Source organism: Lutjanus erythropterus, chromosome 21 (genome assembly GCF_056507025.1).
Source record: "Lutjanus erythropterus isolate fLutEry1 chromosome 21, fLutEry1.hap2, whole genome shotgun sequence".
Lineage (NCBI taxonomy): Eukaryota > Metazoa > Chordata > Actinopteri > Lutjaniformes > Lutjanidae > Lutjanus > Lutjanus erythropterus.
The window spans coordinates 1,420,559-1,434,097 of NC_139337.1; the positions used below are offsets into that span (position 1 = coordinate 1,420,559).

The window sequence follows — 13,539 nt, forward strand, 5'->3', positions numbered from 1 at the left end:
TAGTATCTCACCTGTAAAATTTCATGATATGCAGTGTTTTGGTATATTTTTATTTGTTCAATAGTAAATAGGTAACATTTATATTTGTTCCATATAAATCTTATTTTCTTAAACAATTGAAAACTCATTCCCAGTTTTATCTTGGATTTCTGTCTTGGTTCTGATTTTAGTGTCAGAATTCTGACTTTAAACTCAGGTACAAGAATTGTCAATATAAAGTCAGAATTCTGAGAGTAAAATCTGATTTCTGAGATGAAGATTAATGTTAGAATTCTAATTTTATCATCAAGTCAGTCATGTTCTGAGATTAAAGGTCAAATTCTGTCAATCTCAGAATTCAGATTTTAATCTCACAGTTCTGACTCTAAATTTAGAACTAAAAAAAAAAAAAAAATAATAAAATAAAGTCAGAATTCTAACTTTATTCTCAGAATATGACTAACTTTATTCTGAGAATTCCAACATCTGGCTTTAAAGTCTGATAATAAAGTTAGAATTCTATCATCAATCTTAATCACAGAAATCAGATTTTAATCTCAGAACTATGACTTGATATCTAGACCTCTAGATCTCTGGTATCTGAGTTTAAAGCCAGAACCAATGTAGAAATCCAACACAAGTTTTTGGAATGAATTTTCAATGTTTAACAAAATAAACTCCTGACTCCTGATAGAATTTGTGTTTTTGTAAAAATCTATCCTGAACCTATTAAGGATTGAGGCCTCATGAAATATTTATTTGAGTTTAAAGATTAAACTCGGAATTCTGAGAATAAAGTCAGCGTTCAGAGAAGGGCTACATGTGAGAAAATTTATTAGGGTAATTTTTTTTATGTGGCCCTAATCCTCCTCTGTATTTCCGTATGACCATGACATTTAATTGACCTAAATACAATTGTTCTGTACAGAAAATATGAGCACAGAGTCTGTTGATGGAATTTTGATGATTTGACCCTGTAGACCTCGTATGCTGTCGGACAACGGTCACCTCGTCTTCTCCACTGGTGATAATAAAGAAATCCGCTTCCAGACATCAGCATCAGGCCGGGTTAAAGTGGGTAATGAAGACCTCACCCAACTTTTGAGTCAAGTAAGTTTGAGACATTTTTTCATTACCAAAGCACAACCTGATATGATGGAGAAACAGTCCACAGGTTAATAAGATCAAATACAGTTCAAGCAAAACAAGAAAACTGAACAGAATTCATTGTAGATACAGTTTTGGCAGGTGACTTGGTAACACATTGTGTGATTGTGTCATGATTGGGTATGAAAGATCCACGACAGACTCAGTCGTCCAGGGCAAATAGTCCAACACTTTAACAACAACGTTTTCACACAGAATTTAGGTATCACACCATCTATCCATTATATCCTTGAAATACTCAGAGAATCTGGAGAAATATCTGCATGTAATGGGCAAAGTGTAAAACCAACATTTAATACAGTGATGGAAAGACTACTGAAAATCTGTACTCAAGTACAAGTACTGTCACGTTGCTAAAGTATTACTCAATTACATGTAAAAAATACTGGTGTTACAAAAATAATTCAATAAAAAGATAAGTAAAAATACTTAATACACAAGTATTCTCCTGAGAAACTACTCAGAGTATTAGTTACTTTTTAACTGTTGATATTTAATGCTGTACACCTCATGGATGGATGTCTCAAACAAACACAGGACTTTCACCTGGAGACCCAAGTTTATGTCCTGTGTGAAACCAAAATGTCTTTAAAAGCTATAGAGCACATACTGTTGTGTGAGCCACGTGACTTTTGTCATATCATATTTGTGTCGCAAGTTACTTAACATGTGTCACTTGACTTTTGTGTTGTGAGTCATTCAGTGACATAAAGTCACTGAAACCCCAAATATAGTCTTGTCCTAATTCTAGCCAAGTATTTTTTTGTACCTGAACTTAACCAAATTATGACTATTTCACAGACTAAATGATATCTTGTGCTTCAGTATCAGACCCTGAGGGGTGAGGACAAACTGTGGATATGAAGGTGTTGCCAAACCTGCACCTGCTGCAGCATTTTGGGGTGTTTTTCGTCCATATGTCCTGGTTTTCATTGGCCTTTTTGTGATCAGATCACCTGATTGGCCACAAAAATGCAGATGAAAGGTTTGGATATTAATTCAAATTATACTCAGTATGCAATTATGATTTTAAAAATAACCAAGTACTCAAGTACAAGTAAAAGTACAGACTTGAAAATATGCTCATAAAAGTACACAACCCCCCCAAAAAAACTATTTAATTACAGTAATTTGAGTTTTTGTAATCAGTTACTTCAACCCCTGATTGAATACTTGTGACCCTTGACCCCTTAGGCAGCACTACATTAAAATCATGTACCCTATAAAGGAAGGAAGGCTTGTTTCAGTAAGACAATGCCAGGACACATTGTGGGCGTGTCCAACATTGTGGCTTTGTGGTAAAAGAGTTCATGTACTAGACTGACCTGCCTGCAGTCCAGACCTGTCTCCCATTGAAAATGTGTGGTGCATTATGAAGTGCAAAACAGGACAACGGACACTTCAGCTAGTTGAGCAACTGAAGATGTATATCAGGCAAGAATAAGAAAGAATTTCACTTTCAAAACTTCAACAACCAGTGTCCTCAGTTTCCAAACACTGACTGAGAAAAGCTGATGTATCACAGTGGTAAATATGCTCCTGAGGCAACTTCTAACAAACATGTTGGAGGCATCAAATTCACAATAAATGTACATTTACAACAGCCAATAAAGTTTATAAGTTTAAACATTAAATATCTTCATACTCTATTAAATTGAAGATAGGTCAAAAAGGATTTCCCAGTGATTGCATGCTATTTTTATATATATTTTACCTGGCGTCCCAACTTTTTTGAATAGGTGTTTGTAGTTAAACTACATCTAAACTACTCCACAAAAATTAGCTTGTGAAAGTAAAACTATCAAGAAGTAGTTCAACTACATCCAAACTACATCAGAGGGAATGATCACAATCTGAGTGTGGAATCTCATATTGTTCCACAGAGGTGAACTGAACTGACACTGAGCAGTGTTTCATGTAGGGATTATGGCTGGCCAGTCCTCACTCAGACAGCCTGAAGATGTGTTTTAAGGACAGGACAGGAAGCAGCTGTTGAGTATTCGGTCGCAGACATGTTTGTCTAAAAATACAAGTGATTTGATGAATGAAATAGCAAATTACAAATGGGCCAGTGAGCTGTGACATTGTGAGATATCTAATGGCAAAAATGTCATGAAAACACTATGTATATGTAGTTTGTAATTAACTAGCTGAACTATATGACCCAGAGTATTTAACTTCTGAAAAATCTACTGAGATTTGAATGTAGCTTTCTTCCTATAAAACAGCCCTCCACTAGTAGAGTCACATGTTTCTGAACAGGAGTTGCAGGAGTCACTTTCCAGCTCCTGACCATTGTTTGGTGTCCAACCCTTATAGCTGCTAATTCTAATTCTAAAATGTTCTGCTTATATTGTCATGTTTAGTTATTTTAATTTCTAGTACTTAAGTTATTTTGGTCTAATCTATGATGTTTGGCTTGCTGAAACTTGATCTGCCTGTATTCCCAGCACGTCACCAACAGCAAAATATTTACCTTATCCACACAAAAATAATTGCTCCTGTTTCAGTAAATTTAACTGACTCATTATGACTTCTTATCAACTTTTACACATACTGGAAACCTGCTGCTCCTCACACAAGATGATGAATAATTAACAAGTCAGGAAACAAACACAGCAGTTTGGAGAGGACCAAAGATCAGTGGTCATGCAGGTGGATTCAGTGGATGATGATGACGGTCAAAACTGTACAGCAGTAAAACACACAGTCACACACACACAAACTTAAATTCATGTTTATTGAGTCCTGAGTGTGCATTTATTTTATCTGTATGATTGTAAAATGTATACAGATACAGAACTCTAAAATCATGAGATGTACGAACAGTGGTTGAGTTTTATTGTTTAAAATCATCACTCAGTTAAAAACACTATGAGCAAATAATCAGTATTGAGCAATATTGGTCTGTGTGCTGCAGGCGAACCTCTGTCTTGTTTTTAAAGGAAATACAATGGAAGGACTTTTGATGGGTTGATGACTGCACTGAAAAAGCTCAAAATAAACTGAAACAAAAATTGAAAGGTTTAATATAAATAAAAAGGAAATTGATTGTACAAAACAGAGACACAGATGCAGTGTTTGGTTGCCCTCTATCAAGCTAAAACCTACAGTAACTATACCAATATTGTTTTGTTGTTTGCTTAAATATTGTCTTTTGTCATTTATGTGAAACCATCTTGGGACGCAAGAAAACTTTCAGAAAAATATTCATGAAGTAAAATCAAATCATCATCAACTTTAGGGTTTATCGGGCAAATTTTTATTTACAAATCCAGCAGTTATGGAGCAACATTATCAAAAGTTTGGAGTGGTGCTTTTGGGCTAATTCCACTCTCTTTTAGCTCTGTTTTCTCTGAAAACAACACTGCTCCACTCAAAATGATGCAACAAAATCCTGAGAGGGTGGACCAAAAATGTGTCCCAACAGCTAAACAATGAGCTGAAACTCAGTAAAAGCTCTGTAAAGCTGAAGGGAGCTGCAGATTCAGACTGTAAGTTCATGACTATGGGCAAGTCCTTTCACTTTGACTGATTGTTCTTATCGATTATAGCCAAATACAAAATTAAAAGGGTAAAACTGCAATTTCTCATCATTGGTCTCCTTCATTTAATAATGACAGACATACCTTACATACCTTTTTTATTTTTAATTTCATATTCAATTTCTGCCTACAATACATGTCTGTTTAGATGTATACATTTCAAAGATAGAAAACAATTTTGATGAAATCTTTATTGCATGCAATAACTGTCTGTCAAATTTAGTATCATTCTGTCCAACATTTGTAGAGATACATGTGATAAGGCAGATATTGTGCCTTTTGAAAAAGTTTAAGTTTTCACTGTTTTTGGTTTAAGGAGGATCCAAATAACCAAAAAATAATTTTCCAGTAAAATAGTTTTATACAATCACCCATTTCACAAACTAGACATATTCAACTTATTCAACATGTTGTTTTACCTGGGATATGGGTGTCTCAAAAACTAAAGCCCTTTGGTGGAGTTTGATCAGGTGACCTGAATCAGTTTGTAAACTCATCTGTGTTTATTGTTACACATGTAATATTATTAATAAGCACTGCTGCTGCTGTAACTTATCAAACTATCCCCACTGAATAAGTTACATCAGTTTTAGTTAGTAATGTGGTTGTTGTTTGTTTTAATCTAGTTTTGGTCAGTTTGGTGGTGGTTTAGAAAAAAAAACAGTTTCTTTTCTCTTGAAATTAGTCATTTCATCTTTTACATGCTACAGCACTTTGTTGACAGTAGAGAGCAACACAAGACTGTGATTTATCTCAGGAAGAGTTCAGAGTTTTAAACTGGACCTTGTTTTCACTGTGTTGTTCATATGATTTGCTATTTATGGTTTTATGTTTTTATTGTGTTGTTTTTATGGTTTTTGCTACATTTTGATTGTGCAGCACTTTGGTCAGCTGTTGTTTGTATATGTGCTGTGTAAATAGATTTTGATTGGATGGTAAATATATGGCATGTACAATGTTGGGGTGCAAAACAGAGGGTGTTAACATACGTAGTGTAGATGTCTGTGGAATTTACTGACAGTAGTGGGTGCTCAGTGTGACAAAGTAGATCTATGACAGGCAGTGGTGGACAGTAGTGAAGTACATTTACTTGAGTACTGTACTTAAGTACATTTTTTGAGTATCTGTACTTTACTTGAGTATTTGTTTTTTTGGAAACTTATGACTTTCACTCCACTATATTTCAAAGACAAATATTGTACTTTTGACTCTACTACATTTCTCGGAAGGTTGTTGTTACTTTTTGACTAAGCACAGCTTTGAAGTCAGCTTTTGGTGTTTTTTCTTTTCTAAAATGCAATTGGTCACATGCTGTGTTCCTCACAGAAGGAAACCAATCACAGTAGCTCCTCTCAAATGGGACTGATGTAAAAGAAGAAAATACGACATCCAGGTCCTCTCTGTAACAAGAACAAGCAAGCTCTCCCTCTGTCATTCAAACAAAAAGCAGTAATGGTGACGGCAGGAGAAAGACAAAATTAAATCTCAAGATGTTATTATAATTATTCATTATTCCAGGTAGCTTTTAAAGTTGGATTGTTTTTATCGGGGTGAAAAATACCACATAATTCATGTACATACTGCCTCTGAAGACAGAAAGAAATCTCAGTTATTTAACAGACTTAAAGAACTCCTTACAGTTGGCTTCAATCTAATTTTATGATGTGATTTTAATACAGTTACATCACAAAATGACAATAGCTGTCCTTTTTGTTTTTGATTGTATTTCTATGTTGAAGTTTTTATAGGTGTTTCTATAGACTTTGTGTAGCAGAGTGGTTCTACAAGCAAGTCAGTGCATCATTAGATGGTTTCAGAGAGTTACAAGCTTCTGTAAATGCATCATGAAAACAATACAGCATGTAGTGATATTAGAAAATGTACTTTGTAATTTGTACTTTTGAATACTTAAGTATTTTTAAAAACATGTACTTTTGAATACTTAGGTATTTTTAAAAGCAAGAACTCTAGGGGTGTCCCAATCCAATATTGATATCAGATATCAGTCCGATATCAGCCAAAAAATGAGTATCGGATTTTATCGGACTGCATCTAAAATCTCAGATATAAGCGCTCTGATAAATAGTCCATTTTCTGCTCCAGCACTTCTATCCATAGGTGACTCTGGTTGCTGACTATTGTTCTCTGTTTGAGTAACATCACTTGATCAAGCCTTTTCTAACATACCACACAACAAAATAAGTAATAAAAGTATGTATGATTCACGCTGATATCGTATCGGATTGATATCGGTATCGGCCAATACTCAAGGCTGCAATATCGGTATCATCGGAAGTGAAAAAGTTGTATCGGGACATCCCTAAAGAACTCTATAACTCAAGTAAAATTTTGACTGAGCAACTTTCATGTGTAGTTGAGTAATATTTGATCAGGAGTATCTATACTTTGACTCAAGTACTGAGGTTGAGTACTTTGTCCACCACTGATGACAGGTGAGTAAGGTGTGTTTTAACCTGCTAGCTGTTAACTGTAGCATGTGACTGCACTAATGGTTTACTGATGGTGTCTAACATGTGATGTAGAAGGCAGGTGTGGTTTGAAACAGCTCATAGATTGGTTTTAATGTCCAAGAAAATGAATGTATGAATGTAACCTGACCTCAGCTGTTTATCTGGAACACTTTTGTTATTCAGGGAGCGATTGTCAATGCCTGTGAACAGACACAGGCTGCCATCCTTCTCTCAGACAGAGACAACCATGGCAGCAAACAAGAATATGTCTAAACAGTGCAGCCTTTCATCAACAGTTCCTGTATTTACTCCTTCATTTGTCTGATGAGTCAGTTCTCTGTACGCAGATGATTGACATGTGCAGGCTGGGTGTGCATATGATATCACCATTGTCAAGGCCTTCTCAAAGCATTTTACTCTTGCGCACTGTTCATCATTAGGGTGGCTGAGGTCAGTGAAGGGTTGCCATGGAGATGGACTATTGTCAGCAGATGATGGAAGCAGAACTGGCCAGATATAGATTGCATGTTGCAGAACATTCAGTTCTGCAATCTATGGCTGCAAAATTTGGTTAAAAAAAAAAAAAAAAGAAAAAAAAGTCATATTGCGATTAATTTGACTGAAATTGTGATTTCGAAATGCAATGAAATTAGTGGAAATGATCAGTTTTGTGTTACAATTTCCATGTTCCGTGGAAAAAAAACAAACACTATTAAAATTGTGATGATGTGATATTATTGAGGTTTGAACCAAACAATCATGTTTTCTTTTATCAGGAAAAAAGATTTTTAGTCCAGGTCATCTATGCAGCTCTACAGTACCTCATAATCTTGTTTTCCCACATTTTTCCTTTTTCAAAAAACTGCAATTCTGGTTCAGTGATTTGGATATTGCATTTGGCCATGCTTCAGTTTTACTGTGATTGTGGTTAATTGTGCTGCCCTACTGTAATCTGCACATAGTCTTTCTTTTTTTGCAGTTTGGATACATTCAGGCAACAAAACATGGTTAGGGTTAAGTAACAATCATGGTTTTTTACTTCTTACAACAATCAAAATGAATTATTTACCCCACACACAACCTGAACCCCAGTCTCCTGTGTGAAGGTCCTGTGTTTGTTTCCAGTCTGTGCTCCTCCCTGTGCAGACTTTCTTGCAGAGGTGTGGACTCAGTCTAGAATTTGATAGTCTGACTCACCGGATGCACACTGCTGGTATGAGTCCTGCCATTGGTTGCTCACTCCAAGCAGCATTGCGGCCTCTGCATCTACGTTTTCAAAGTCCCCAGGAAAAAACAAAAAACCTCTGAGCTGCAGCCTACATGCTGAAAACGGCGAATTAGCACCAACATGTAAATGTTCCACCAAAGCAAGCTCCCTCTCAACACTATTTTGCAGCAGCACCATCACTGTATCTTGGACTTAGCTCTGCCCAAGACAATTGTGATTGGTTGAAAGAAATGCAAACAAGGCAAGGTGTTTTTCCCCTATAGCAGAATGTGCATGTGTGAAGCCAGACCTTTCTCTAGCATTGAGCGGTGTGGAAAGACATCTGACAATTCAAGACTGAAAATTTGGCTCTACAGAATCAAAAAACACTTGCTACTCAACTTGGGCTCTAACACCAATGACTTCATTTGGACTTGAGCCTTTTGAAAATACCTGATACCTTCCCCCTAGGCCCAAAGATGGAACAGTCTGTCATTTAAACTGTGTGAATCCACAATTAATCTTATCCTCATTTGCTGTATCAACTTACATTAAGGGCAAAGTTCACCCAAAAATGAACTCACCCTCATGCCGACTGAAGGTTAGGTTTATTTTTTTTTAGGCCATTAAACACTGCTGGAGTATTATGGGAAAACAGTGTTGCAGCATTTACCAAACAATGGAAGTGAATGGTCACCAGTTTTCAGATGAAAAAAACAAAACAAAACAACAGAATAAAAACATAAAACACCATCATACATACATCATCTGGTGTATTCAAAGTCTCTTAAAACACCAACATGCCAAGTTGACTAAAAATGTTATTTCCACCATGTTTTTAGCCTGAATCTTCACTGTAGATCCTTGGAGCCACGTTCATGTGCACATGCACACTGTCTGAACTGGGTGTGTGTGTTGTGACTTTGAGCAAATGGCATGTTGTGACTTTATGAGACTTGGATTACACCAGATGAGCAGTATAGAAGCATTTTATGTTTTAGTTATTTTTTACGTTTGAGAATTGGTCACCATTCACTTCCATTGTTTGGGAGATTCTGCAACACTGTTTTTCTGTGAAATTCCAGCACAGTTTTGCAGATTAACAAAATAAATCCAACCCTCAGTCGGCATGAGGGTGAGTAGATAATGACTGAAATTTATTTTGTGGTGAACTGTAACTTTAATATTATTCATTCTCAGCAAGCTGACACTTAATTATCCAGATCCTCTTTGTTTGAACCGATCTGACAGCATCCAGTCAAGTTGCAAGTTGATTCTTATTTGAAAGATTTTGAGAATAGAGCTTTAATTAAATATATTTTTGATAATGTTTTTGCATTTTCTGAGTTTCTTTTTAAAGCACGGGAACAAAGGAGAAAAGTAATATATGATAGATAAATTTGTTAGAATTATATATATATATATATATATATATATATACATATATATATATATATATATATATATATATATGGACTGCGGAATGGATCAAATAATGAGTGTTTGGTTGTTTTGTGTGTGAAGCTGTGCTTGTGTGTTTGTAGTGAGTTTGTATTGTGGGATATCTCCTTGTGTGATATTTGAGTGAGATTATAATTTATATTTGAATGATGTTTATGCCTGGATGATGCTGGTGTACTGTGATGTTTGATGACGATGGACTGACAGGTCACAGTGTTTTTGTTTGTAGTTAATGAGTCTGAATAAACCCATGTGGGGTGTGTCATTAGAATGACCAGACATGAAAATAGAATGTTCATTCATTCATTCATTCATTCATTCATTCATTCATGCAGGACAGAATCATGAAGAACTAACGTTATGTCACTGAAATCCAGTTGGAAAAAATGACACAAAACACTATTTGCAGTATGCAAAACATGCTGGTCAAAAATTACAGACAGAGATGCAACAACTTCTAACTTCTTTCAATATTTGAAGTTGCACAAAGGATAGAAAGTCAAGGCTCTGTTGTTAACATGACATTACATTTGGAGAAGAGCACATTATGACATGTTGAGGACTCCAAAGTTTAGGATTTGGAACTTGTCAGTCTTGACTTTGGACTTGACTTAAGTCTTGAGTGCAAATACTTGGGACTTGTGATTTGCAAAACAATGACTTGATCCCACATTTCTTGCTCTTTATAACATGTTTGTCCACTTTGAAACTGAAGTGTCTGTGCATGAACTGTCTGATTTCAGATCAAATCCAACAAAGATGAGATTGATGACATTAAGGCTCATGGAGGTGCAGTTCCCCCTGATGTCACCAACAAACTAAGCCAGCTGGATACCAGGGTAGGACTTTATAGGCTGCTCCTGTTACTTTATTTAGTTCATTCAGATTGGTTGCATTTTCCCTCCATATTTTTGTGTGAATCATCTTAATGCTGTCAAAATGAATAAAAGCTCTTAGAACTGATCTGCCCAAAAAACTTTTTCTTATTGTAAATGCCCTCTACAAGATCAAACATATTCTCTGCACTTCTTTCTTTGTTTTCCAGGTGACAACACTTGAGACTAAAGTGACAACACTTGAGCTGGTAAGACATTTAAGACTTATTTGTGTGTAATGGCTTGAACTGAAGACTGTACCATACATGTCCTGTCTCTCCCGTCTTTCCTCCTGCAGACAGTCCAGAGGGTGTCCTGCAGCAGTAATCCCTGTCAGAATGGAGGAACATGTCTGAATTTACTCAACTCGTATCACTGTGTGTGTCCCAGCAACTGGGCTGTGAGTTCCACACTGTCTGTTACGTTATTATTGCTTATTATTAAATATGGCTATGCATTTACTTATATTTATAGGCATTAATCAATACCAGTTGGTATTAGTGATGCTGGTATGCTGCTTAAAATCCTAAATACGACCAAATAATATTTCTCCTGTAATGCTATTTGGCTTCAGGTTTTCTGTGTCTCAGTTTTTTTTTGTTTGTTTTTTTATTTGATTAATTTAAAGGTAGTCCGCTGACACATTAGTAATACACTTGCCAGTGGTAAAAGGTACATTTCCAAAGGGCAACATTATTTTCTTACAGACTTCTACATGGAACCTTACAGTCACTTTCATTCAGATGATCATACTATAACATAATATAGGCTTATGTCATTCATTTAGAGTTGGGAGAAATCACATCCTGCCAAAAAATCTTATTAATACCAAGACTCTGATCTAAAAATATATCTTTAAGGATTCATATATATGAAATATATGTAATTTATGAAATATCTTGGTTTGCTTTAATTTTTTAAGTGTCTCTGTGTCAGAAAACAACCTTGTACCAGACAAGAATTAACAAATTCAAGCTGTTTAAAAATGTGTTGAAAGCCTTCAAAATCTAAAAAAATAGCTTTTGATAACACAGGTATATAAATGTGCTCTTATAATCATCTTTGTTTTAAAGTGGACTTTTTTTATGAAAATTTGTTGACTTGTAAAAGTTGTGTCCAAGATTTCTGTCAAGAAAAACCTGATTTAATCAGGCATAGAAAGGGTTAGCTATACCCTAAGGACCCCTGTCTCACTTCTTGGTTTAAAAAAGGTGTGAATACTTTAAAAAATAAAATGGCTGCTGACTATGACTCTGCTGGGAAATGAAAAGCATTTCATCAAGTCCGTCAGATTTTCCATCAGATGGAAATTCTCAAGAATGAGTGATATTTACATTTATTAAAAAATATTTGCATAAATAATAAAGTGACAAAAATATGAATCATAGATAATAGAGCCTGATATAAAAACTTTAAATATACATTAAAATGACTCATAATTCTTCTGAATTCTGTGTTCTGTTCTGGTTCAGTGATGTCATATTCTAGAATAATTCAAGTCTTGTCCCATCTATTTTCTGAATCAGGTGTTTGTGTTCTCTCTCTCTCTCTCTCTCTCTCTCTCTCTCTCTCTCTGTGTGTGTGTGTGTGTGTCTGTGTCTGTGTGTGTCAGGGTCCTAACTGTGCCACAGATGTGAATGAATGTCAGGTGTATTCTGGAGCAGCTCAGGGTTGTCAGAATGGAGCCACCTGTGTCAACACCCCTGGATCATTCACGTATGTCTTAAACTTCCCATAATGCTCTGGTATTCCAACTTAATGTTGTTTGATGTTTGTTGGGACTTGTAACCATATGTCAAAACAAAGAAAGATATGCGCTTTGTGGAAAAAAAGAGGTGAGAACAAATAAGTTTAGTTTTAGTTTTGAGGGTGGCAGTAGCTCAGTCAGTAAGGACTTGACATGGAAATCATAGGGTCGCAGGTTCAAGTCCCACACAGACTAAAGTATAGAATGTGGACTCGTAGTTGGAGGGATGCCAAATCCCTAACTGCTATACATATGTGTGTGTGTGGGTGTGTGCATAGCCCCCTCACTCTCTCCGGTCTGTGTACATAGGTCCTGTTTGTGCATGTGTGTGTATTTTGGGCCTTTGTAAGTATGAAAAATAATAGAGTGAAAAATGGAATTTCTTCTTCTTGTTTAGCTCTGCTGATTTCACCTGTCCTTTATACTGTCAAAATAATTCATGTTAGTTAAGACAGCACAAAATATCTGAGGGTTATATTTTTTCAGCATTTACTAAAGAAGCTTAAAGCACACAGTGTATTTCTGTGTTTTAGGTCCCAATGATCCTTCTCCTTGTTAGTAATACAGTTTGTGTTTGTGTGCAGTTGTACGTGTTCTCCTGAATGGTCTGGGACTCTCTGCACTGTGCGTTATGATGACTGCAGGAATGCAGCACAGGACCTGTGTGTACATGGAACATGTATTGATGCAGACCGAGTCACACCTGGACAGGTAACCACTCACTTTACCACCCTTCCTAATATATTTAAAAATACGGGGCAAAAGATAGAGAAGATTTTTGATTTGATTTGACATAGCACATATATAACTGGGTCTCCCCCAGTTATAAATTGAAGCAAATCAAAATGCAATTACAATTAGTGATTGTGATTTTGGGTCTAAATATTTAGATTCAGAACCTTAAGTTTTACAGCACAGGTCTCACACAGGGGGATGATATGAAATGATAAGAAGAAAAATATGAAGCAAATAAAAAAGCTCTAGAAGAAAAAATGACAGACAGAAACAACGAAGAAGAAGAAGAATTTAAATAAGATGGTAGGTGTGGTAAACCTTTACAAAATACAAGATATTCATGACACAACAG

The 13,539-nt window shown here is 35.7% G+C and overlaps 1 protein-coding gene across 1 annotated transcript in view; it reads left to right on the forward strand.

Moving 5' to 3' along the window:
- Positions 1-13,539, forward strand: part of cubn (cubilin (intrinsic factor-cobalamin receptor)) — an 81,898-nt gene that overhangs the window by 1,984 nt on the left and 66,375 nt on the right. The window contains exons 2-7 of the mRNA XM_084747165.1: positions 960-1,089; positions 10,574-10,669; positions 10,876-10,914; positions 11,004-11,105; positions 12,318-12,421; positions 13,037-13,163. Of these exons, the coding sequence (XP_084603291.1) occupies positions 960-1,089; positions 10,574-10,669; positions 10,876-10,914; positions 11,004-11,105; positions 12,318-12,421; positions 13,037-13,163 (598 nt within the window). The remainder of the gene's footprint in view (positions 1-959; positions 1,090-10,573; positions 10,670-10,875; positions 10,915-11,003; positions 11,106-12,317; positions 12,422-13,036; positions 13,164-13,539) is intronic.